General features: G+C 45.8%; 1 protein-coding gene across 1 annotated transcript in view; it reads right to left on the bottom strand.

The window, feature by feature from the left end:
• The window catches only part of gnai1 (guanine nucleotide binding protein (G protein), alpha inhibiting activity polypeptide 1), a 39,310-nt gene that overhangs the window by 9,301 nt on the left and 4,296 nt on the right, over window positions 1-25,713 (bottom strand). Inside the window, exons 2-5 of the mRNA XM_063217119.1 lie at window positions 17,411-17,453; window positions 13,216-13,357; window positions 6,894-7,051; window positions 752-880 (exon numbers count right to left, since the gene is read on the bottom strand). Coding sequence (XP_063073189.1) covers window positions 752-880; window positions 6,894-7,051; window positions 13,216-13,357; window positions 17,411-17,453 — 472 coding nt within the window. The remainder of the gene's footprint in view (window positions 1-751; window positions 881-6,893; window positions 7,052-13,215; window positions 13,358-17,410; window positions 17,454-25,713) is intronic.

Raw genomic sequence — 25,713 nt, 5'->3', positions numbered from 1 at the left:
TCATTCACCATCCAGTTTGCAAATGAGAAAATGACTTTACAACTAAGCTTTTGCAAGACATTGAAATATAATGCTGTTGTCAGTGATGTCATCGCGACATATGACTTCATGGTACGAGGGCACAAGCACAAGTGGAGGATTCAAGGTCACATATCGGAACGCACCGCCTCTCGCGCTCTTGGTTTCCTTTGCTCCTTATTACTACTCCTTTGCCATTTCCTACCATATGAACTCTGTCTTGCATGTGCACACATTTGGAGTCAATCACCAAGTTATCCATCACCAAGGTTTCAGGCCAAGATCAACACACTGCAACTTCCCCACTACCGGTCTTTTAATAGCCTCTCCGTTTTCCTACTGCTTTCAGTCTTACACTGTGAGAGAATGAGGTTTAAATGTGCATATACTGTATGTCTATAGGGTAGGGTGGCACATATGTAGTCTTTTTTTTATTTTACAGCCTGTGTGTGTGTGTGTGTGTGTGTGTGTGTGCGCGTGTGCGTGCGTGCGTGTGTTACCCAGACCACGGTAGAGCAGGATCCCGTTTCTCGAAAGCATCGTTGCTAACCAGTTACCAACTCACTGGATTTCCAATGAGAAATTGCATTGCAACCAAATAAGTTGCTAAGTTAGTTGTTGTCGAGAAACGCAGCCCTGGTCTGCTCTAAATGGCTAATGCTAAAAGGGATGGCAGCAATGTGCTGTGTGGCTGTAGTCGTGGTAGTTACTGGTGGCGCTGGAGGCCCCTTACTTGAAGTGCAGGTCCTTGAAGGTGAAGTGGGTCTCCACGATGCCGGTGGTCTTGACCCGGGTCCTCAGCACGTCCTGCTGGGTGGGGATGTAGTTCATCTGGGATATCCGGTCCAGGTCGTTCAGGTAGCTGGAAAGGAGCCAAGACACACACACACGTGACATGACGACATGACGACATGCATGACCTCAATGACATGACGGTCACCGCTGCTGCTGCTGCTGTTCTGACGGACGGGCATTGTTCTACTTACACAATGACTCATAGGCTTACAGTACATACACGTGCACACAGACACGCGCGTGCACACAAGACGGGATGTGCACGCAGTCCACACACACACACACACACACACACACACACACACACACACACACGCACACACACACGCACACACACAGGCACACACACAGGCACACACACAGGCACACACACAGGCACACACACAGGCACACACACAGGCACACACACACACACACACACAGGCACACACACACACACACACAGGCACGCACCAAGACCACAACAACAGGAGGGGAGTAAAAAGGTGTAAGGGGTGAGCAAAAATACACTAGAGGTCAGAGTATGGAAACGGGAAGAGAGACTTGAGGGATGCGTTTCGTCATCTGGACCTGCACAAGGAACAAAAGACCAGCCCCTGACTCCCACTCTCCACTCCACAGCTGGAACAGGACAAGAGAAACGGCCGAGGGAAAACACGTGGAGAAAAGGGGGAGCAAGAAGAAAAGAGGAGACAGGGGAGAGAGAGAGAGAGAGAGAGAGAGAGAGAGAGAGAGAGAGAGAGAGAGAGAGAGAGAGAGAGAGAGAGAGAGAGAGAGAGCACGAGAGAGAGAGAGTGAGAGAAAGAGAGCACAAGAGAGAGTGAGAGAGAAAGAGAGCACAAAAAAGAAAGACAGAAAGGAAGAAAGAAAGAAGGAGTGTGTGTGTGTGTGTGTGTGTGTGTGTGTCTGTGTGTGCGTGTGTCTGTGTGTGTGTGTGTGTGTGTGTGTGTGTGTGTGTGTGTGTGTGTGTGTGTGTGTGTGTGTGTGTGTGTGTGTGTGTGTGTGTGTGTGTGTGTGTGTGTGTGAAAGAGAGAGAGAGTGTATGTCCTTCATGGCCATTATAAGTGCTGAGGGGACAATGGCTGCTATTGTTGTGGGTTGCGGCCCCGGATGATGCAGACTCCTGGCTACGGTTGTCATGCCCAGGTGCTTGTTCTTAGCCCCTTGGCAGAGCTGTGGAACAATAGTGGGGCTGGGAGGTGGGGGGGATTTGTGGTTGGGTGGGCGGATGTCGTGGAGGGACCCTCAAGAGAGCTGGAATCCAGCCTGCAGTGCTCTGTGTGATCTTATTGGCCTTTTTTGCTGTATGAATGGCCTTGCCCTGTTGCCATATCCAAACATGATGACAACACAGTCAGTCCAGTCATAACTTTCACACATACACACACACAGACACACACAGACACACACACACTCACTAAATTCCTCCCACGTTCGCACAGGCAGGCGCGCACAGACAAACACACACTCAACAGTACAAGCCTCAGTGATACGGTATCCTCAAATAATCAACAGTATCCGTGTGTGTGTGTGTGTGTGTGTGTGTGTGTGTGTGTGTGTGTGTGTGTGTGTGTGTGCGCGTGCGCGTGGCATCAGCAGAGAGGTGCAATGAGCTGTGTCTGCAGCCAAAATGTGTTTAGGATATCGATCCAGGCGAGGAGAAGAGGGGGAGGGAAGGGAACACCCTGGCAGCGGTTACTGCCAAACCAGAAAAATGATGCAAGCTCTCGCTCTGTGCTTGGAGGAAGAAAACACAGCAAAGGACTTCGAACAAGCGGACACACAACACACACACACACACACACACAGTTTCACATACAAACACACAGCCAAACAGCCAGTCAACAGAACAGTATCAGCCATACAAAAAACAAAAACATTTGCTCGCACACACACACTCCAGGGCTCCAGACTAACTTTTTGCACTGGTTGCACTGGTGCGCCTAAAAATTTGTTTTAGGTGCACCAGCACAAAATTTAGGTGCACCCAAATGTTTTCACCACCCCATACACACACGCACCTCAGCTTTAAAAAATAATTATTAAAAATAATAACAATAGCAACAATAATAATAATAATAATAACAATAATAATAATAATAATAATTATTATTATTATTATTATTGCTATATTATTTTAAAAGACCTGGAGCCTTTCATGTGCTATAGGTTAGTCTTCCAAATGTGCTCCTTATAAAAGACATGACAGTAGGCTACTGGCTACCTAACTAACACATCTTGGCTACAAGCAGTTTGGCTGGTAGAAAAGACCAAATTAGTAGCCTTTTAGTCAGTATGTGTTTGACTAGTAAGATCAACATACCAGCCTTTTCTGCAATAAGGCTACGCACACGGCACAAGCACAGAGGTAGGCTACAATATGGATGGATATATATTTTTTTTAACAAACCCTGCTAAAAATGTTATGATTTTTAAAATCATTAGACACAAATAGCCTAGCCTATGTTTACAGTGGAATCTGAGGTGAATTGGGTTGTGTCTATTTCCCCGTTTTTGAGCGCTCTCCCTCTGCATAATGATTGTGGTATCTTAGCAAGCGCTACAAACAGACACGACAGCACTAGTGCGCTCGCTCGCTCGCTCTCTCTCGCTCGCTCTCTCTCTCTCGCTCTCTCTCTCTCTCTCCCTCTCTCTCTCTCTCTATCTCGTGCTGTGAACGATGCCTTGCCGACTGATAGGCAGTATGTAGCCTGCCCTAGTCGCTATCAAAAAACTCTCACAGAAGTCCCGACAGACTAGCGCGTCACCTGTTGTTTGGCCAGCTCTGCACGCGGCTGAAACGGGCAACTATCCGCACCCATCTGCGTTTTTGTGTGGCAATGTTTAATATCCGCTCAAGCCATTTAGTTTTTCCCCGTGCTTGTGACTCTCTCGTGTTTAAAATATCCTCAAGTCATTTTGCTGTTTTTACCGTGATTGTAACTCTCTCGTCCGTTGCAAAACTCGCTGGCACATGTGAACTCGGATAGTTGAGCGAAGTCGAACATTCTATTCTGAAACGTCGGGCTGCCTGTGAACGAGGAAGGGGGAGAAAGCTACCGGTAGTTCAGCGGAGTTGAAGGAATGACCGCATAGACACGCTTTATTGTGTGATGATGGGCCACTACTGTAGAATGACTATTAATTTTATGTCCATTAAAACGGTTGTTTGGTAATTGATTTTGTTCTACTGATGGCTGGTCGCACCGGTGCGCCTAAAAATATTTTTTAGGCGCACCATTGAAAAAAATGGGCGCATATGCGACCAAATTGGTCGCACTCTGGAGCCCTGCACTCACGCACCGCACAGACACATGCACACACAGACACACCTTTCACAGGAAGTGTTCTAACCAGATGATAAAGCGTCTTTATGTCGTCAATATGGGATGACCTCACAACCACAACCAATGACGGTAGCAATGCAGCAGCTCCCTTCACCATATTATGTTTTAGCTTCTCTCTTTCTTCTCGTGTCCTCCCTGGGGTTTTCCATGCCATGTTCCTTACTCCGTTGATGTTGGATGCTGTGTGTATATGCAGCATTAACCCAGGTGCCTGGAGCTGCATGGACACTATGGCTGTAACGATATTGTATCGAACCGAGGAATCGTGATACACCAAGTCATGATACTGTATCGCGATACAAGGAGGCAGTATCGTGATACAACCTTTCAAAGTTTTGATACCCATCAGGCCTGAAAACAACCACAGGATATGTAGTAATAGTGCTTCCAAGCTTCAAATAATCATCATTAACTTTTATTAAATTATTAGTAGCCTCTTATTCTACCTATAAACTTTCACAGTTTTTAATGTGAAATGTGAAATTGTGGGGTGAATCGAATCGTAGGTCAAAAATCGTGATACAAACCCAATCGTGAGTTGACTGTATCGTTACAGCCCTAATGGACACTGCATTCAGGCTCATGATGAGGGTTTTTTTAAAAGTTAAAAAAGTGGCTGTTAGAGCAGAATGACCACATACTAATGCAAGATGAGGGTCTCAGCTTTTAACTGCAACTCATTTCCTGTGTTACATGCTTCGGAGGCTGAGATTTTGAGTTTAACAGGCTGAAGGCACCTTTTCCCAAAAAGAGCTTTTAGATGGCATCTTTTTGCAGTCGCCTCAGACTTCAATGGGTTAATTCCCTCAATCTCCTTTCTTTACGGACCTCCCTCTTGATTGCTATTGGCTAGGCTGTCTGACAGGTAGCCATAGCCACGCTTGCTAACCCTCAGCTTCAATGTCAAGGGCACCTGGCAGCACAGCGCACTGCCCGCTCGCCGCAACTGAAGTGGTGCAAAGTTGAAAAGCAGGAGTGCAAATATTGACAGGTCTGGGATCAGAGTTTAAAGGTCAGACAAGTGGGAGAGGGAAGTGAGGTGTTTGGGGGGTAGGCGGTGGTGTGGTGGCAGTGAGGGAGTGTTTGTATATACCTTGGGAAAATTTTACTTTCAAATAATAAAGCCATACATCAACAAATAAAAGTTTCAGGAGCTCTTGACAGCTTCTAGATCATTCTTTTTCAGCCTTTAGAGATATTTTCATGCTGTGCCATAACAATATTTATCTAGGGGGCTGTAAAGCTGTTAACTTAGAAGCTGTCAACTGCAAGTCTGTAGGCCGTTATGGAGAAGTTTAGTAAGTTCAGCGAATTGGCTGGTGGGTGCCAGACAAAGAGACAGGTGAATCTACCTCCATCTATATTTCAGGCAGACTGCTAAAAAAAAGGTAAACGAGTGCAATACTGCTGACGCATAGTGGGCGAGTAGCAGCGGCAAGCGAGAGAAACAAAAGTTTTGGAGACAAACAGTGCAGGGAACCGGGGCTTTGTTTGTGTGTTACACAGAGAGGAGGAGACAGACCGAATATGTGCACACACACACACACGGAAGTGAGAGAAGGACAGGCAAAGACATTGAACAGGAGTTAGAGAAGAGAATACTGGGGGAGGAGGGGAGAAAAAAAGAAACAAGGAGTGATGGCTGGGAGAGAGAGAGAGAGAGAGAAAGAGAACAAATAAGAGAGAGAGAGAGAGAGAGAGAGAGAGAGAGAGAGCGAGAGAGCGAGAGCGCGAGAGAGAGAGAGCACGAGAGAGAGAGAGCGCGAGAGAGAGAGAGCGCGAGAGAGCGAGAGAGAGAGAGAGAGAGAGAGAGCGCGAGAGAGAGAGAGAGAGAGAGAGAGAGAGAGAGAGCGAGCGCGTGCGCCAGAGAGAGAATGCGCGAGAGAGAGGCTCTGAACTGATCTTAGTAGGGGAGCTTTTCTGTACTGAAGGATAGCTGCCAGATTTGTTGAACTGCTACGGGGGCGGAATGAGGAGGAGAGACAGTTAGAGTAAAACAGACTGAAGAGACAGTGACGGAGGCAGATAGATTGACCCTCACTAGGGCTGTAGAGACCATATGACAGGGGTGGGGAACTATTCAAAGGGCCACTTCAAATGTTATTAAGTCCTTCAAGGGCCGTGATATGAACATAAACCAGAATTTCCCTCCCCGGAATTTAGGGCTACATTGAAGGTGGCCTCCTTTACAACAGGTCCCACCTTCACTAGGTCCCCTGTAAACATAACATAATTGTATTGCTAATGTCATTTCTAAGATTGCTTAACAAAATGAGTCATATTTCATGTGAAACTGCATAAAATATATCAGGGGGGGAGAGAAACTTTTGAGAGAGAGAGAGAGAGAGAGAGAGAGAGAGAGAGAGAGAGAGAGAGAGAGAGAAAGACAGACAGAAGAATGACAAAAGAATGACAGACAGAAAGCAATGGAAGACACTCACTCACTACGTGGCCGAGTCAGTGAACAGGTACTCATGTAAGAAAGAGACCGAAGCAGAGAGAAAAGCGGGGGAGCAAAAGACTGTGATTTTTAAACAGACATTTGCCGCAGAGAAGTCACACTCTAAACTGCAATTCTTGTTTTTTTTTGTGGGTTAGTATGACACTTTGGCCTAAGCCAAAGACGTTTAAGCCTAAGCTTTCCTGTCGAGAGTGCAGCAAATGTATAAAACCGGTTGAGAAGAAAAAAAAGTTTTCCGTTGAAAAAAAAGAAGATCTAAAACAGACACTCACTATGCGGCAGAGTCGTTGAGCTGGTACTCGCGCGAGCGGCTGAAGCAGGCCTGTACGCCGCCATCCTTCCAGAGGCGCTTGATGACCCCCGCCAGCTCCGACGTCATGAAGCCCTCCTCCGCAGAGCCCGCCAGCACAAACAGCTGCCGCGCATCGTCCTGTTGGGGAGAGCAGAGAGAGAGAGAGAGAGAGAGAGAGAGAGAGAGAGAGAGAGAGAGAGAGAGAGAGAGAGAGAGAGAGAGAGAGAGAGAGAGAGAGAGAGAGAGAGAGAGAGAGAGAGAGAGAGAGAGAGAGAGAGAGAGATGCATATGGTTACACACACGCATGGAGTGACACAAGGTTACAGATATAATCCGTACTCATTCATTCACACAGTACATAGAGAAACACAGTTCGTGTGTAGATGCAAACTGCCGCCACGCATTGCCCTGTTGGGGCATACGTAGGGTTAAGGGTGTTTTATGCCTTGAGACCAACTTCCCTGCGTCGTGATGCAGTGAGCCGCGCAGTTAACGGAGTGAAGCCCCACCCCCACCCCCCCCCCCCCCCCCCCCCCCCCCCCCCCCCCCCCCCCCCCACCCCCCCCCCCCCCCATCACGCAGGTACCTCCCCTAAATTGTGACTCAACGCAGTGAATGATGCAGACGGTAACGGAGTGAAGGGCGGGAAGGAGAGAAAATAGGTCTCTGATTGGTCCTCTCGACCAGCCTGCTCTGTCCTCGAGTCGAGAACAAGCTACTTCCTTGTTTTAACCTTCGTCGGGCTATAGACTGTATTAAATAAGTTGCCTGTGCTTTTGTCGTTTCATTCATTTACACGAACCAAGGACACGTGCACTTGCAAGTTACGACGCTGAAGTTATATTTGGGCAGTTGAACAGTGTTTCCGAGGAAACATTCTGCTTCGTGCGACCTATTCTATGAGCCACTTCTTTCTTCCTAACTACCGCGGAGGCTGCCAGTGCGATCAAAAATGCACGTAACAAAGACTTAATGTTAAATTTTCATTGTCTGTGTTTCCGAGTCTGTGTAGCTACAAATCAACAGACATGTCTAGTTTACTCCTTGTATTGAAGGTAGAGTTTGAACAATCATCTTGCTGTCCCTACCGTTGTGACTGAAACGGATAACGAAGCTAGAATGGAGCTATAAATCAATATTCACTGCGTTGACTCACTAAGTTGAGGCTCTAAACAGAGCATAACCTGCCCATAACACGCACAAAGTGACACACACACACACACACACAAAGTGACACACGCACATAGCGACACGCGCACATAGTGACACACGCACAAAGTGACACACACACACGCACAAAGTGACACGCGCACGCACAGTGACACGCGCACGCACAGTGACACGCGCACGCACAGTGACACGCGCACGCACATAGTGACACGCGCACGCACATAGTGACACGCGCACGCACATAGTGACACGCGCACGCACATAGTGACACGCGCACGCACATAGTGACACGCGCACGCACATAGTGACACGCGCACGCACATAGTGACACACGCACATAGCGACACGCGCACATAGTGACACACACATGCACATAGTGACACGCGCGCACATGCACACTCGCACACACAGTATATATAGACAACGGCTGCCCGCGTTGTCCTAATGGGGAGAGGAGAAAGAGGTGTGGCAGTGTCAGTGACAAATACCTATACACAGCATACATGGTACATAGTATATGGAGACCCAATCAGGTGACATGCATTGTCCTGATGGGCACACGCACAGGGAGAGAGATCCATAGGGTTATACACATGGATCGAGACACACGCATATACGCACGCACACATGCACACACTTCGTCCTAATGTCCACACACAAGAGGAGAGAGAGATGCGTAGAATTATACACATGCAATGACACAAGGTTATAGATACACACACACACACACACACAAAGAGACAAACAGCACTGTGCACCATCCTGACAGACACACACACAAGGAGAGAGATGCATTGGGTTGCACGCGCGCACACACACGCGCACACACACGACACGCGCGCACACACACACGACACGCGCGCACACACACGCACACACGCACACATACACACACAACTGGGTATTACACATGGAGTGACACAAAGTTATAGAGAAACTAGCAAACAGCTGCTGAGCATCGTCCTGATGGACACGCATGGGGAGAGAGACGGGCATATGTGGTTTCACACACCAAAACAGAAAACAGAAACACTCATGTGGCCACAGTGTCTCCCTCACACACACACACACCCACACTCAAAATAGATATACAAACAGCTGCCTTACATCATTCTGGTGGACACAGAAGAGAAGACAGATGCACAGGGTAACATAGACATGGAGTGACACACTGCATCGCATCACAAACAGTACAAACACACACACACACACACTACATGGAGAGGAACAGACAGCTGCCAAACATCTTCCATAGGCACACACACAACGAGAGCTGCCTATGGTTACACACAAAGACATAGGAAGAAAAACACAGCTTTACTGTGCACGCAGGCACTCGCATCAGGGCTTGACATTTACTTTTTTGCTCACTGGCCTTATGTGGATAGTGGTTTTCATGAGTTCCTAGCCAGTCAGCCTTTCTACTAGACAGTTTTGTTGTCAGCATTTCTTCACCATGCTATGTCTAAACTCTGAAGACGAAGGGCTAAAGGAAGATCTACTATGAACATAGTGAAAACAGTGGATATTAATAGAATCTTTCCTGAACTTGAATATAACCAACTGATATTCTTGGGTATGACTCATCTCATTTGACCCTTTTGTGAATCACCGGCCAACATGACGAGAGAGTAGCCACAGCCAAGTTTTAGCCATTATTTGGCCAGTTGGCAAGTGCCTAGGGGTGTAAATCACAGCCTCCATGATGATAAAATACGATATCGATTTCTTAAAGCAGAGGTTTGAATATTTTCGATACTTTTCCCACGATACGATACGATTTTTTCCAATACTTTTACACTTCTTTTATGTTATGGAGCTAGGGAATTGGACAGGGGTCAGCGATTTGATTATTTTCGATACTTAAAAGGGACACTGTGCAGGAAATGGTCAAAAAAGGTACTGCAACTATGCTGCTCATTGAAACTGGGCTGCCTATTGCCAAATTTGATCTTTACATGAAAGTTTACTAAGTAGTAAAGACATATTTTCTAGTAGGGTCCAAGTAGAGTCATTTTTGGAAATTCAAAATGGCGGATCATGGAGAAGATCCCCCTTTTCATGTATGAAAAGTGCAATTTTTCCAGTCATAATGAATACTTAGAATTTGATGGTGGTGGTAAGTATTCATGAAAAAGGTAACATTAGTGAATGGGCAGCATGAATTCTGGAAATAAACAACTAAAAATCTCACACAGTATCCCTTTAAGTAAGCCCTATGATACGATGAGATTCGATTAAATCGTCAGCCGATACATCAATGCATCGATACATTTCGATTACTATTTACACCCCTAGAAGTGCCAATGTCAAGCTCTGACACACATGCTTATGATGTATTGTTACCCGCTCAGTGACACGCACACACTCCCACAGTACTGCATGCACACACAAACACACAGACACACAAGGGTTACAGATGGGTTGTAACTAGGGTGACCAGATGTCCCCAAAAATTCGGGACAGTCCCGAATTCTTAACGTTTGTCCCGAATCCCGAATCTGACTGTGCAGGTCCCGAAATTTAGACTAACCTAATAATAACGTTTTAACCAGGTACACATCTCAAACTATTTGCTACTGTTGCCTGTGCCCCGGAGAGGCTACTTGTGCAGCCCCAAATGTGTGAAGCGGAAACCCACAACAGTACAAAGAAAGCTGGTGTGTTCTTTCGTTAATAAACAAGATGACACAGTGTATGATAAAGTTGCTGCTGCTGAGATAACATCTGTATTTCACTGTGTCACGCTGCTCTTTTGTCAGTCTGTGGCTGGTTTTACCAAAGGGCAACTCCTGCCAATTTCAATGTGCTGTTGTATTGCTCACGCTACCCTTGACTTGTCAGTACCCGGTGACGCCGCAGTTTTTGGCCCAGCCCTTTCCAAGATATGAGCTATTCTAATGGGGGCAACTTTTGTTTACATTTTTTTTTAACTGAGCATAGGCCTACTCCAAATATTTTCCCGAAAGGTATCGCTGTTTGCTAGTTGTCTGCTGATCTTGCATAACCTTTTGTTATGTTTTTGGGAATATATAAAAATGTTTTTTTGAAATGTAAACAAAAGTTTCCCCCATTAGAAAAGCTCATATCTCGCAAAGGGCTGAGCCAAAAAAATGTGGCGTCACCGGCTACTGACAAGTCAAGGGTAGCGTGAGCAATACAACAGCACATTGAAATTGGCAGGAGTTGCCCTTTAATTCTAACATAATGGACCGTCTCTGGTTTTACACCGTTCTGTCAGCGTGCATCCTCGCAACTAGGCTATTGTTTATTTTTTGACGTTCCAAGTTCAGGCGCGTAAGTGCACAACAAGGCCAACCATGCCCACACACACGTGAGACACACACAGACACTTGGTGTCTCACAAGTAAAATTCCTTCGTGATCACTAAAGTAGCTCTACTCTACTAAGCTTACTCCACAGACAAACACATGCGGTTACACACACATGTACAGAGTAGACATACAACACAGAGTGATGCATTCTCTCCCTCTCACTCACACACACACACACACAAAGTGGGGTACAGTTTCACTACCCTGGACCATCGCTATACCACTCACTTACTCTCTCTGTCACACACACAGCACACACACGTACACGATCATGTTCCCGTTACCCATATCCCCTTATGTTTGCAGTGCTCCACATCACCACAGCAGCAGCAGCACAGCACACTGACCTTGATAGGATACGCCATCACAACTATACAACTATCTATAGGCCTTGTAATATAGTGCAAGCCCAGTCAGCGATGGCTGCCAAATAGTTCAGGACAGCCTTGTGCAGCTTGGCTCGGCTCGGGCCAGCTGCCTTCCTATATGACACAGTTTTTTTTGTTTGCATCTGGACCGTCTCCAAGGAGCCCGAGCCCAGCTAACCCAGAAAGTGGATCTGCCCACTAAGTGGTGTGTGTGTGTGTGTGTGTGTGTGTGTGTGTGCGCGCGCATGTGCTCAGGGCGAACGTGTTGGGGCTTCCTTATAAAGAGGCTGTATTCATTCATGGTTTCGTCCATTCAAAAGAAAACAAACAAGCTCATAGGGCTCGGGTGTTAATAAGGGTTAAACCACCTGTTAAGTAAACAGGGCCAGATAAGAAGACTATAGACTATACAAGCTTGGCTTAGGTGACACTGTACATCAGCCTGTATGGTATTCTTTAATAGCCACAATGTGATTTTAATTCAATTAAATACCACGGTCTCCACTAGGTTAGAGAGAGGTATATGAATCTGTCAGGCAGGTAAATATTGGATTATGAAACATTGGAACACAATAATAACCTCAGTTGTGGTGGTCAAACACTAAAGACAACATGGGGGGGGGGAAATGCTCCGGTGTTCACTGGGAATAGTAGAAGAAGCATTTAATGGTATATGTAACCAATGTGCAGATTTCACAATGTGTGCATTTACTGGTATATGTAATCAGTGTGCAGATTTCACAAACTCATTTAGTCTGGCCAGGCATGTCCTCCACAACATTTCAAACTGTTGAGATACGGAGTCAATCAATTTTGAGCATGCCCTATGGCTCCATGGGGCATATTTAAGGCAATGACTCACCAGTTCAGTTAAAGAATGGGTAGATTTATCGATTGCAGCCTCAACCAGTAGCCTGCGGGGGCATTTGATGAGCTAGCTAGACACACCCTTACCATCTCTTAGAGAGAAATGTGCTTAAACGTCAAGCTAGCCAGACCCTAAGTTGCATCCGAAAGTGCCAACTGCCTGCCTATGTAGTAGGCAAAACATAAGGAATCGACTATGTAGTGTGTCCAAATACCTTGGAAGGCTTCAACCAGGAGGCAAATGGTACCCAGATGAGTTTCCTATATCCAGTCATATTTGCAGTCGGCAAACAATGGTTACTTTGCGACTACTTCGCCATCCCAGAAGTGCGGTTCAAAGGTCATGGAAATGGCAGCACTGTAGTACATTCGAATTGTGCTTACTAATGCCTGGTTTTCTACATAGAAGCCACTGGGCAGGATGCAGAGCAGTAGCTACTTGGAATGGGGCAGTGCCTACTATAGTATTGGGACACAGCCCTAGTCTCCATAGCCAGACTACCTGAAGGCTTCAGTCTTACACACAGATTTGAAAACATTTGCACAGTCCATTTGTACGTACAGCTCGTGCGGCGTCGCCAAAGTCTATCTTGAGGCGTCCCATGGCCCTGATGATGGCGATGATGGACTGGATGGTGTTGCTGTACACCACCGCCTTGTACTGCTTGCACTCCTCCTCTGAGTAGCCTGCCTCATGGATAATTCTAGAGGAAGACAAGAAGAGGGGGGGAAAGCAATCTTTAATATACCTGGATTAAAAAAGAAAATATGAAGCAACTGCCTGTAACAAGCTCATTGTCCCATTTAGAAGCAGAAATCAGAGATACGCTACCACAGCTACAGTCACCAGGGCTCTAAATTAACACACGCCAACACGCCAAACACGGGTGAAAATTAATTTTGGCTAGTAGAAAAAAATACCTACCCGCCAATTTGGCTAGTAGCGCCCGAGTACAGTAAATTATGAACGGTAAACAGCTTCTCTGACGAACGTTAGACGGCAAGATTTCCTACATTACCCATGGACACTAGCGTCACGACGTAGCCTCCCACCGTGGGCTTTCCAGTGCAGCGAGCGGCAACTCCATGCTGTTGCGCGCGCCAGGATTGAAAACATTTCAGACGACCAGCCTTCTGTCAGCTAAGCTGCGCTCACACTATTCTGACAGGCAGCTCTCCTCCTATGCTCTCGTCGTTTTCGCTACAACCTTTTTAAAGTCACTACTGCTATTATTACTAGGCTGAACCTTGCTGTAACAGGCTGCCTTTTTGAAGCAGCGAGACCCTGACCGTTTCAATAACAGGACTTACGCAGATTATGCATAGAGATACTTCTGTTCTGTAGACTATGTTTTGTGCGAGTGATGAGAATGAGGCGGGGGTCAGAGCAAGGTTCTGTGTGTTGGTGAATGCTAGTAGTAATTGTAACCGTAATAATAGTGACGTTAAAAAATGAGTGGTTGTGGAACGAAATAGCGACAAGGGCAGAGGAGGAGAGCTGACTGTCAGAGTAGTGTGACCGTAGCTGTCAGTTCAGTTGTCTTCTGAAATGTTCCGAGTCCTGGCGCAACTAAGTTGGAAAGCCCACGCCATCGGAAAGAAAAAAAAGCAACCAACGACGAAGCTGTGGAAGTAACAAAGGAAGCGAAGATTCCCGAGCTATTAGGCCTATTTACTTTTAGTTAAACTAGGCTTCTTGTCATTTTGTTGCGCATGGTAGAGAAGAGCTCCTCCTCTCTCTTCTCATTTTCCTCTCATCTCTTCTGTGTGGTTTGGCTGTGTGCTTGGTTACTGTATGTTAAAGGTCTGTTATGAGTGGCTTGTGTGATATGATTCAGCTGTTTTCTGAGGAATTGAACAAAAACTACAGGTGCTGGTCAACGAATTAGAATAATTTGAAATAGTGCAATCATTAAATTCTTTGAATGCAAATTGATTAGGCCTAAGTAATGAAAGTAAAAAATAAAGCAGAAGTTAAAAAATAATGAAAAAATATATAGCCTATAATATGCTTATGTAGCAATATAGTAGCCTATGCAGGCCTATCTGTGTTGTAGAAATAGTTGAACAAACTGACCATAATAATAATAATAATAACTAGCCTAATGCATAGTTTATTTTGGTGAGATAAAAAAATGGCTAGTTGAACTTCTGTTTGGCTGGTAAGAAAAAATGTCCACTAGCCAAATTGGCTGGTGGTGGAAAAAGTTAATTTAGAGCCCTGACAGTCACTATTGTGTATAGTTGGTACCCTTATTAAGTGCTTATGTTTCATTTAACATCAAATGATTTTGTATGCAATCCATCCAAGAATGCTGACTTTTGCTGCAGTTTTTAAAAGATTAATTGACAGGTCATGGCTGCCTTCAAAGGCTAGACAGAACCACATGTGGTGGTTTAAATGAACTATACACCCACCAACACTCAAGGAAGAATACACAGAATATAAGAAATTAATAAACTAAAATGAATGATTCTTACATTATAGCAGTTTTTCTCCATTGGTTTGGCTCATTTCATCAAACAAATGACATTCTCAAAACATCATGGATTAAAAAAGTTTTTTGCAACAGAATGGATTTTTTTCTTTGCTTTCATCACATTCCAAATGCTTTGCAGGCAACATGTCCCAAATATCTAGTGTATTTTCTGCAAATGGTTATGTACAAGCAGGGCTCTAAATTAACACACGCCAACACGCCAAACACGGGTGAGAATTCATTTTGGCTAGTAGAAAAAATTACCTACCCGCCAATTTGGCTAGTAGCGCCCGAGTACAGTAAATTATGAACGGTAAACCGCTGCTTGAATGGCAACGATACGGCGAGATTTCCTATAAACACTACCGTCATGACGTAGCATCCCACCGTGGGCTTTCCGAAGCAGCTCTGGCAGCGGCTACTCCATGCTGCTGTTGCGCGCGACACGACAGAAAACATTTCAGACGAACAGCCTACTGTCGGCTACGCTCGCATTATTTTGACAGGCAACTCTCCTCCTCTGCTTCTGTCGCTTTCGCTCCACCACTTTTAACATCACTATTAGGCCTACTGTTACTATTAGCACTCACCGACACAGAACCTTTCTCTAACAGGCTGCCTTTTTAAGCTGTGAGGACCTGACCGAAGAGTTTTAATAACATGACGCGGATTATGCCTACTTCTGTTTTGTATGTTTTGTGGTGGTGGTTAGAGCAAGATTCTGTGTTGGCGAATAGGCCTACTAGTAATAATAACAGTAATAGTAGTGACGTTTTTAAAAAGGAGTGGTTGTGGAAAGAAATTGCGACAAGGGCAGAGGATGATAACTATCTGTCAGAGTAGTGTGCGCGTAGCTGTCAGTTGTCTTCTGAAATGCTTTAAGTCCTGGCGCAACTTAAGTTGGAAAGCCCACTCCATCGGAAAGAAGAGCAGACCTTGCATAACCGTGCAAGTAGGCTACGTGAAAAAAAAAAATCAATAACCAAAAAACTGCCAACGGCGACATTTCCGTGATAGTTAAACATAGCGTGCTTCTTGTCATTTTATTGCGCATGGTAGAGAAGAGCTCCTGGAGTAAATGAAGGTGTCTATAGCAGCATATAGGCTACATAAACACACAGACATACCCATTATTGCATGCGTGTGTGTGTGTGTGTGTGTGTGTGTGTGTGTGTGTGTTGATCTCTCCTTTCCTCCTCTCTCCTCTTCTTTTCCTCTCATTTCTTCTCCTTCCTTGGAGTGTACAGATGTGAGGTTTTGTAGTGTTTGGCTGTGTGTTTGGTTGTAGGCTATGTTAAAGGTCTGTTGTGTGGCTTGAGTGATGTGATTCACTGTTTTCAGAGGTAAATATAAAGCAGAAGTTAAAAAAATAATTAAAAAGTGTATATAATATGCTTATTATGTTAATTAGGCCTATAGTGTTTATGTGTTTTGGAAATAGTTGAATAAAATAACCATGATTTTTTTTTTTTTTTTTAAATAGCCTAACACATAGCCTAGTTTATTTTGGCGAGATAAAAAAAAGGCTAGTTGACCTTCTGTTTGGCTGGTAAGAAAAAATGTCTACTAGCCAAATTGGCTGGTGGTGGAAAAAGTTAATTTAGAGCCCTGTGTACAAGTAACCTACAGTTAACACAATGAGCAGACATTTAGCACATTTCCAAATAAAGAGATCTTGCTTATTTCAAAAGATTAGTCCATTTTTGTACCATGTACACTGCAGTTTTTCTTTGTCATAATTTGACTAATTTCTATTTTGGCAGATGTACTAAATGAAAGAAAATAAGACAAAGAAATTGAGGAGGATCGATGCAATCGTTGCGACACTGACCATTTTTATGGGCAAGAGATTTAGTTTTGATGCATGCAAGAGCAGTTTTGGCACACTTAATATATTTAGCTAATTATCTGAAATGTTGCAGATGATATTGTTTGATTTTACTTTTCATTCATAGCCAGCTAAGCAGCTGTGGCCATTTCATGGCCAATACAGGTTATACATTTCACATGGCATTCAAAACCAGCAATGAAGTAAATAAATACATGAAAGTTTGTTCATCCAGAAGTGTACGTTTGTTTGGCCAAATCTCCTTATAGTTCTACGAATGTCATCTCAGTTTCATGAAATGAACCAAACCAATGGAGAAAATGTAACTACACAGGATTAGCAGTTAAGTACCATTTACTCATTGTTAATTACAGGTCGTCATTGCTAGTTAGGTTAATAGGTCGATTTATTTTCCAATATTTTGATCACATTTAATCTCTGATACTTACTTCATCTGCTTCACGATTGTACTCTTTCCTGACTCTCCAGCACCTGAAAAATAAACAGAGAGAGGGTGAAAAAAGAAAATCAATTTTAGCGCTCACTCAGTTGTGAAGCACATCAGCACCGTCACTGCAAATCAATGCCATTTCCTTAGGAATATCGACCTGAACAAAAAAAAAGATCATACTTAAGTTCTTGACCTGTGAACGCTTAAGTAATCATCCTCACACAGCAATCCTCCCCAAATCACACAGTAGAAATGTGAAGTTTCAGCACATGCCATGCTGTAATACCAACAAGGTCAACAACACCACTAGGTCCTCCTCCCTTGGGCCGTAATTATGTTCATAAGAAATACCCACTCCTTACAAATCAACAGCGCTGCAAAAAGACAATAATCGCCTGTACAGAAAAGGGGGACTGTTTGGAAACTGTCCAGCATTGTCAAGAGTTCAGAGGGGTTGGTTTGCCATATTAAAAGCACTATGCAATAATAATAATATGCCTCCAGAAAGTGCCTATTATACATTACGAGGCTGCAGTGGACTACCACCTCCGACACCAGACATCACACATCAGTGCAAAAATCTATAAAACAACATCTTGGTTTTTTTTAAAAACAAACCACAAGGCCGCTGTTTGATGGACTCAAGTGAAAGACCCACAGGGCCAGATGGTCAACATGCAGGAGAGGAGACGAGAGGAGAGGAGAGGAGGTCCACTGGCACTCATTTTCCGCCCTTCATCCTCTCCCAAGACTTTTTCTTTTTTCTCCCTCTCCGCCTATTCCACCCTTCTCCTTTGATCATTCTCTACATGGCTCCACAGGACCCAAGTGTATCCTCACAGCTATCCGCAAAACCATCGTTGAAGGGAACAAAATACCCCCTGTCTGGAAAATAGAAAGATTCGCCTGCGTGGCCAATGTGGTGATGTTACCCAACATGGAAGTCGAAGATTGGTCCAAGTGTGTGTGTGTGTGTGTGTGTGTGTGTGTGTGTGTGTGTGTGTGTGTGTGTGTGTGTGTGTGGATAGGCTTCCAGTGTGTTATAGTCTACAGAAACTGAAATAATTGCCCTACTCCCCTTCAAATCACTGAAACGTGACCCGCGGGCATTGTTTTCAGTGATGTCCACGCAGCAAGCCCTCAAAGCCACACAGTTGGGTCATGTAATGAAATTCTCTACACTCCACCGACGTCACTCTGAAGAAGCGGTCACGATCATTGGAATTATGCTACCACCCCTAACAGAGTACCTACCTACCAATCACAGTCATCGCATACAGTGCATCTACACCCACAACCTCATGCGTCGACATGAGACCATGCCATCGACAGCGTTTCATGTTTACGGTTCTCAATATCGCTTTATTACTGTGTTACCGTGTTTTGTGCCTGTAGCGTTTCTCAATATGGCCTTGTCTGACACCGTGTTGGCAATGGTTCCCATAGTCATCACATATCTACACCCACAACCTCATACGTCGGCATGAGATCATACCATCGACAGCGTTTCATGTTTACGCTTCTGAATATTGCGTGTTACCATGATAAGTACCAGTGGCGCTTCTCAATATTGCCACGTCTGACACCGTGTTGGCAGTGGTTCCCGATAATATTGCTTGGTGACACCGTGCTGGCACAAATGAGCTGCGAGATGTGATTCATGGCAGAGACACAGGCTTTACTAGTCTTATTAGCGGTCGTCTCAGATGGGAGGCACGCTACTCGCTGAAAATGTGCTGCAATGCATTTTAATTGCCGTACGTTTTTCACTAGACAAAAACATCTTGCACCAAGCAACCCATTTGCAATGTTGCCAAAGACACACAATTTATCTTTGGTTCCTGATGGGAGGTGGACTATTTCATCAAAATGAGTTGATATGTATCGGAGTGGTCCCTTCAGGAGACTGACTGACATACAGGATGCAACCAACTTCAAAATTCACAAGCAAAAATGTTGAAGTCTCCACGGCTTTGCCCCCATGTCATGGCTACCTCAGGGAGACATAAAGCAAACTGTAATTGTACGAAAAAAAGGAGCATCCCACAGGATCTTTGGGGGCTGGGGTGAGAGACAAACGTAGCGACAGAGGAGTCGATGGCTTCTTTCAGTCACACAGGACCTCTGGCAAGCCGTCTCTCTCTCTCTCTCTCTATTTGTGCGAGTGTTTATTTGTGTACACATCTGTGTGTCCCTGTGTGGACGTGTGAGCATCTGCGTCCATGTCTAAGCTTCTGTGTGGTGCGTGTGCCTGCATCTGGTAGTGTTGACGACGTGTGTGCCTGCATTTCTCTGTGTGTATGTGCCTGCATCTGTCACTGTGTGCTGGCATAGAGGCAGACTATATTGGCATGTGTGTGGAGCACCATTTACCAGCCATTATCTGGCATCCCTGGAGCGAAGAGTGCTCTGCTGTGCTCTGTGGCGTCACAGATGCGCCCCACACCCCACACCCCCACCGCCAGGCCCCACTAGGTGCACAGTCCCCGCGCTGGGAATAGAACCAAAACATGTGTGGGAGGGAGACACGACACACTCGACTTGTGTGATGGAAGGAGGCTCTAGGCTACTGGAAGAAGCTGAGAGAGAGAGAGAGAGAGAGAGAGAGAGAGAGAGAGAGAGAGAGAGAGAGAGAGAGAGAGAGAGAGAGAGAGAGAGAGAGAGAGAGAGAGAGAGAGAGGAGAGGAGAGAGAGAGAGAGAGAGAGAGAGAGAGAGAGAGAGAGAGAGAGAGAGAGAGAGAGAGCCGTGGAATGTCGCCAGAGGTTACTCCCATGCGAGAGAGTTGAGAGTCCTCCGAATTCTTTCACAGACAGTGATATGCAGATCACATCATCTCTCTCACATTTCCTCTCCTCTCACACACGGATCAAAAGTGTGCGGCTGTTGTCTGTGTGTATATGTGATCACCCTCACTAAACTCATCCGTATCAACAGGATCACTTCTCAATAACCTGCCTTTTGGTTAGAGCAGTGTTGAAAAAAAATCTATTTTCCGATTTTAAATCGATTCAGACATTAATTTCCGCCAATCAATTCGTCCGTCCAAAGAGCAATTTTTAAAATAATATTTAGGCCCATTATTAATTCCCCCCTCAGTTAACCTTTTCGTCAGTCTTTCAGCCATCAGTAACTACCAAATCCTTGTAAGATTTGCTGATTACAGTAATATTGATATTATACTAGATTTAATGTTGCTTCTCTAGTCATGAAATGCAGGAAACAGCTCAAATAGCGAAAATCAGACCGAATTCGAACCCAGCTCTCTACTACTGGTAGACACACTTTAGAAGAATTGATGCTGCCGTCACATCGGCTCCAGGAGGAGTAGAAAACAAAAAAAACACTGTCAGCATTCTCAGCAACCAAACAGCCCCCTACACACACACACACACACACAAATCCTGCCCAACATCCAACAACCCCCCCGTGGGGCAAAATTGTTGCTGCTCTGCTGGTGGTTCAGCCGGAGGAAGTCAAGCAGTGTCAAACGCAAGCAGGGGTGGTGGCACAGACACTACAGTGCCTAATCACACCCATAGCACCCCAGCAACGTCAACAACAAGAGCAGGAACAGCGGGTGCATTATTTACAAGCAGCGAGAAGAGGAAGCCTGAGGGAAGGAGAGGAGAGGAGAGGAGCGTGGAATGATGGGAGGAGAGTATGAAAGAGAGCAAGTGAGAAAGACCAAGAAATACAAACAGATGAGACAGAGAAACAGTCAGAGAAAAATAGAGCGAGCAAGAGTGCAAGAGAGAACGCGTAGTCTACATGACAGTGAACAAGAAATAAAGACAAATTGTGCAACAGAGATCAAGCAAGCAAGCGATGAGTAAGACAAAGAGAGACATGGACAGAGGAAATATGAGAGAGAGAGAGAGAGAGAGAGAGAGAGAGAGAGAGAGAGAGAGAGAGAGAGAGAGAGAGAGAGAGAGAGAGAGAGAGAGAGAGAGAGAGAGAGAGAGAGAGAGAGAGAGAGAAAGAAAGAAAGAAAGAAAGAAAGAAAGAAAGAAAGAAAGAAAGAAAGAAAGAAAGAAAGAAAGAAAGAAGAGAGCACTGTGAACATAATCCCATGGTGGAGAGACATGGAGAGGGAGCCATGAACAGTGATGAAACGAAAGAGAGGGGGTTACAGGACGAAAGAAAGACAAAAAGAAAGAGAGCGTGTGTTGTGAACGTGATCAGTGTCGGAGTGGCACACGTCTGCCTGCTGCCAGCACTAGCGTTCACGCTCCTGCTCATACGTCATGCTGCCATGGCAACTGGAGCCATTACCAAAGACTCAAGGCTTATAGACACATACACTGTCTCGCTCTGTTTACAGGGACGCCACCATAAACACCATTCCCCGTGTCGCTTTCCACTGTGAAGCAACAACGGCAGTCGACTCAAGTCAAAAGTCACCTCATACAGTGACAAAAAAAAGTATCCGAAATGTGACTATGGTCATTGCCTGTACAGTAACGGTACACACGAAATCCAAGTGGCTATGGCCACATGCATACAGCACACATGCAATAAAGCGAGTATGGCCATTGCACGCACAGTGCAAACAGTCTCCCAGATACTGCTTGTGGCGTAGGACAGAAGAAAGAGGCATCCATGCGTGCACGAGCACATGCGAATGTATATGGTGCATATATATGTGTGTGCACTGTGCAGCATGCATGTTTGCACACTACACTGCACGGTCTCCCTCCATGTGACACATGCTCTCTCTCTCGATCCCGCCTTGATGCTTCCCCCCTCCTCTCCACGGTGAGGAAGGAGATCGAGCAGCGGAACAGTTCGCCTTTCTCCTTCATTAAAAAGGAATGAATTCTCTCGCTCTCATTCTCTCTCTTTTTTTTTATCTGCCTCACCCTCATTTCCTTTCACTTTTGCGTCTCTCCCCCCATAACAAAGAGAGGTGAAAGCCAACTTGAGCATTTAATAAAACTGTGCACACACGTGCACGCACGCGCACACACACACACACACTTGCCACCTGGAAGGTGACCCGGTAGTGCCAGGTGTCTAATGATGGCACTGCCGTCTGTTGTACCCACGGGGTACAGAAAAAAAGTGACCCATCATGACGGAACCACACACAGAGCCCCTCATCAGACCCCTGCCAGCCCAATAAATAAGTCAAGTAGACGCAAGACGTAAACAGACTAATGACAACTCTTCTCTCCAAGTAAGCTGATGCGATGGGTACGCTAAGGGGGCATCGAAGGCAGAAGGGCCGGATTGGGTTCCTAACTTCCCACGGAGCCTCATTATCTCCGAGGAGGTACGCGGCAGGATGCCAGCATCCATATGCTCAACTCACTCCCTTTTTTTTCTTATGTCATACCTTCGTTTCCATTTCCCCGTCTTTTGCTTTCCTTCCCTTCTCTATTTTTATCTCTTTCTGTCCCATAGCCTGGTGGTGGTGAGCTGTGGTGTGGTGTGGTGTGGTGTGGTGTGGTGTGGTGGCACCTGTAATTGGGTCGGTGTCACTGGGGGACACATTATTTTAATTAGGCGTCACCACTCCACTGTGGCGGCCTCTGAGAGGGCGAGGGAGAGGGTGAGGTGGCGCTGTAGTGGCAGGGTAGGGGGGAGGGTTGGGGTGGGGAAGCGCACTGTGCCAGACTGTGATGTGGCAACACTAAACATGCCATTAAGAGGTCCAGGGAGAGCAGAGGGGAAGGGACAGGGGAGGGGTGGGGTGGGGTGGTTGGAGTGTGGTGGAGAGACTGGAGAGGGAGGAGCAGTAGGGAGGGTGAGAGCATTCTGGCAGGCACAGTCGCATCCCTACAGTGTGTATGCCCATGCTGTAACCCTGTGGCATGCCGAAAGTGAGAGCAGGGCTTTTCAATCTGGAACAAATAAGCCTCACACAGTGTGTGTGTTTGTGTGTGTGTGTGTGTGTGTGTGTGTGTGTGTGTGTGTGTGTGTGTGTGTGTATGTATGTGTGTGTGTGTGTGTGTGTGTGGAAAGACTAGCCCAAATACATGTTCTATGCTATTCTGTTCACGCCCCCTCCCCCTTCACAAAAACGTCTCTCTCTCACCCTCTCTCATTTGCATACACAAACACATAAACATAAACACAAACACGCACATGTCATTGCAAAAACACACAAATTACACCCACTCAACCAGGCTCCTTGACATCACTATCCACGGAACAGGAGAGGGAGTGGGGGGAGGGGCCTCAGAGAGCGATTCCTTACATAACTGACCTCATACGTCTCCTCCTGGTGACATCATCACCATGGCTGCCAGAGAGAGACCCTCTCCTGTAAACTTCAAAGACCAGACACTGAGCTGCTGCTGCTGCTGCTGCTGCTGCTTCAAGAACTGCCCGTGTCTACCACAGCAGCTTAGAGTAGTGTTTCTCAACGGGGGCGGTACAGCCCCCCAGGGGGCATTGGGGAGTTCTAGGGGGGCGTTGAGAAGGATACAGCTGAGAGGAAGCGGTGCTTAGTTCCCATTTGGGGGCATTAGTCTATTTCATTTTTCAATACTAAGGGGGGCGTTGTCAGGCTTATGATGAGGTCAAGGGGGCGTCAGGAGGTTTGTGATGAGGCCAAGGGGGCGTTTGTTAAAAAAAAAAGGTTGAAAACCACTGGCTTAGAGTAAGAAAATGACTGCAGAAGCACAAGACCTTGGACCTGGAGCTCAGACCTCTCATGTAAACTTCAAAGAGCAGACATTTGCTGCTGCGAGAACTGTGACTGTCGACCACGGCTTAAGAGTTGCGGAAATGACTGCGGAACCACAAAACCTTGGACCTGGAGCTCAACAGTCCTTGAGTTGACTGGTGGTTCTTCTCCCCCTTTGCCTCATCCCCTTCACGATAATCTCCACCAAAGAAAGCCCCCACTCCCACTTTCCTCCGACGGTGTCCCGTTACGTCCACCATCATGACACGCCCGGGCCCCGTGGCCAAATATGCACCGCATTGGTTTAAAAGCAGCTGGTTTCTGGATTGGAGCTATTCAAAAACCTATTCGTGGAAAATGACCCAATGGCTCTTCCCAACTAAACAAGCTGCGCTGGGCTTTAGAAGACTCCCAAAATATTTACCCACTCACATTGGCCCCAGGCAGTTTGACACGGTGGCCAAGTACATACACGTATAACTAACAGCTAGAGTGACAGAGAAACAGATAGGGAAAAGGAACACAAAAAAAGAAAACGGAAAAAAGGAGAACAGAAGAAGATAAAAAAGAGGTTCTAGAAAATCCACCCTTCTGAGTTCCAGAAAGATATTTCATGCAATGCTGCAGTCTTCGCTACACTATGTGATTGCTGAACACTTACTTCAATAGGAGAGAGCAACTTCGAACTCAGAATTTGAAAGAGAGGGAACCCAACAAAAGAACCAAACAAGGCACAACACAGATAAACTGTAATGACTTAAGAGAGAGCAGGCTAAAAACTGGCAGAAGCCAGTTGGTGCCAAGCACTTATAATACCATGATTTTATGGTTTATGGTTTCAATTGGGTGCCTCAGAAATTCCACCCTTTTCCACCCTTCAAGATTTGCAAACACAAAAAACAAGTTAGAGAATGGGGAGCACAACTAATGTGTAGACAATGCTAACTCCAACCTGTCTGGTGATTGAACACTAAACTACTGGTGCTTTAGATTGCTTTTAATGCAATAAGATTAACAACCTGAAGCCATGTTTGACAAAAGGCACTTTGAACTCGGAATTGAAAGCGAGAAAATGCCTACGATGCAGGTTAAGACAGACACAACACAGATGATAGCGACCGTTTAAAGCGAGAAGGTTAAACACTTGAAGCCATTTACTCACAAAGGCTTAGTGACCCAACTTCCCTTGGACTATCTGTGCAGAGAAGGCGATGGTGGCAGTCGCAGGACTCATGGGCCAGACAAGGTCCAAAATAAGCCATTTAGTGACAAGGGCTTAAGTTAACATCCCTTCGAGTGTCTGTGGTGTTTTTGTGCAGAGGTGACAGTGGAGTTACTGGGCCAGACACGGCCACGTGTCAACAGGACTGTCTCTCCTTAGCCTCACAGCTTCGCAGTTTCACCCTGTCACTTCTCAACTGATCGTCTGGGCATGAGCTGGCACTTGTGGTGGTAGTGGGTGCCCAATACTAAAGCATGACTCACGGGCACAGTGTTGAGATCTGACCTTCGAAGGAGGTTAAATGGCACCCACAGCACAGATAATGGCCTTGCCTGTCTGTCTGCTTCAAAAGTACAGGGGACGTCTTCTTTAACTCTTGTTGAACCCATTGATGCCTAAAGCACCTGCAAAAAACGCCTGCTGAATGACTAAGGTCTTGTTGGAAGA

The sequence above is a fragment of the Engraulis encrasicolus genome, chromosome 15, assembly GCF_034702125.1.
Source record: "Engraulis encrasicolus isolate BLACKSEA-1 chromosome 15, IST_EnEncr_1.0, whole genome shotgun sequence".
NCBI classification, from domain to species: domain Eukaryota; kingdom Metazoa; phylum Chordata; class Actinopteri; order Clupeiformes; family Engraulidae; genus Engraulis; species Engraulis encrasicolus.
This window is presented reverse-complemented; position numbering and strand designations above follow the sequence as displayed.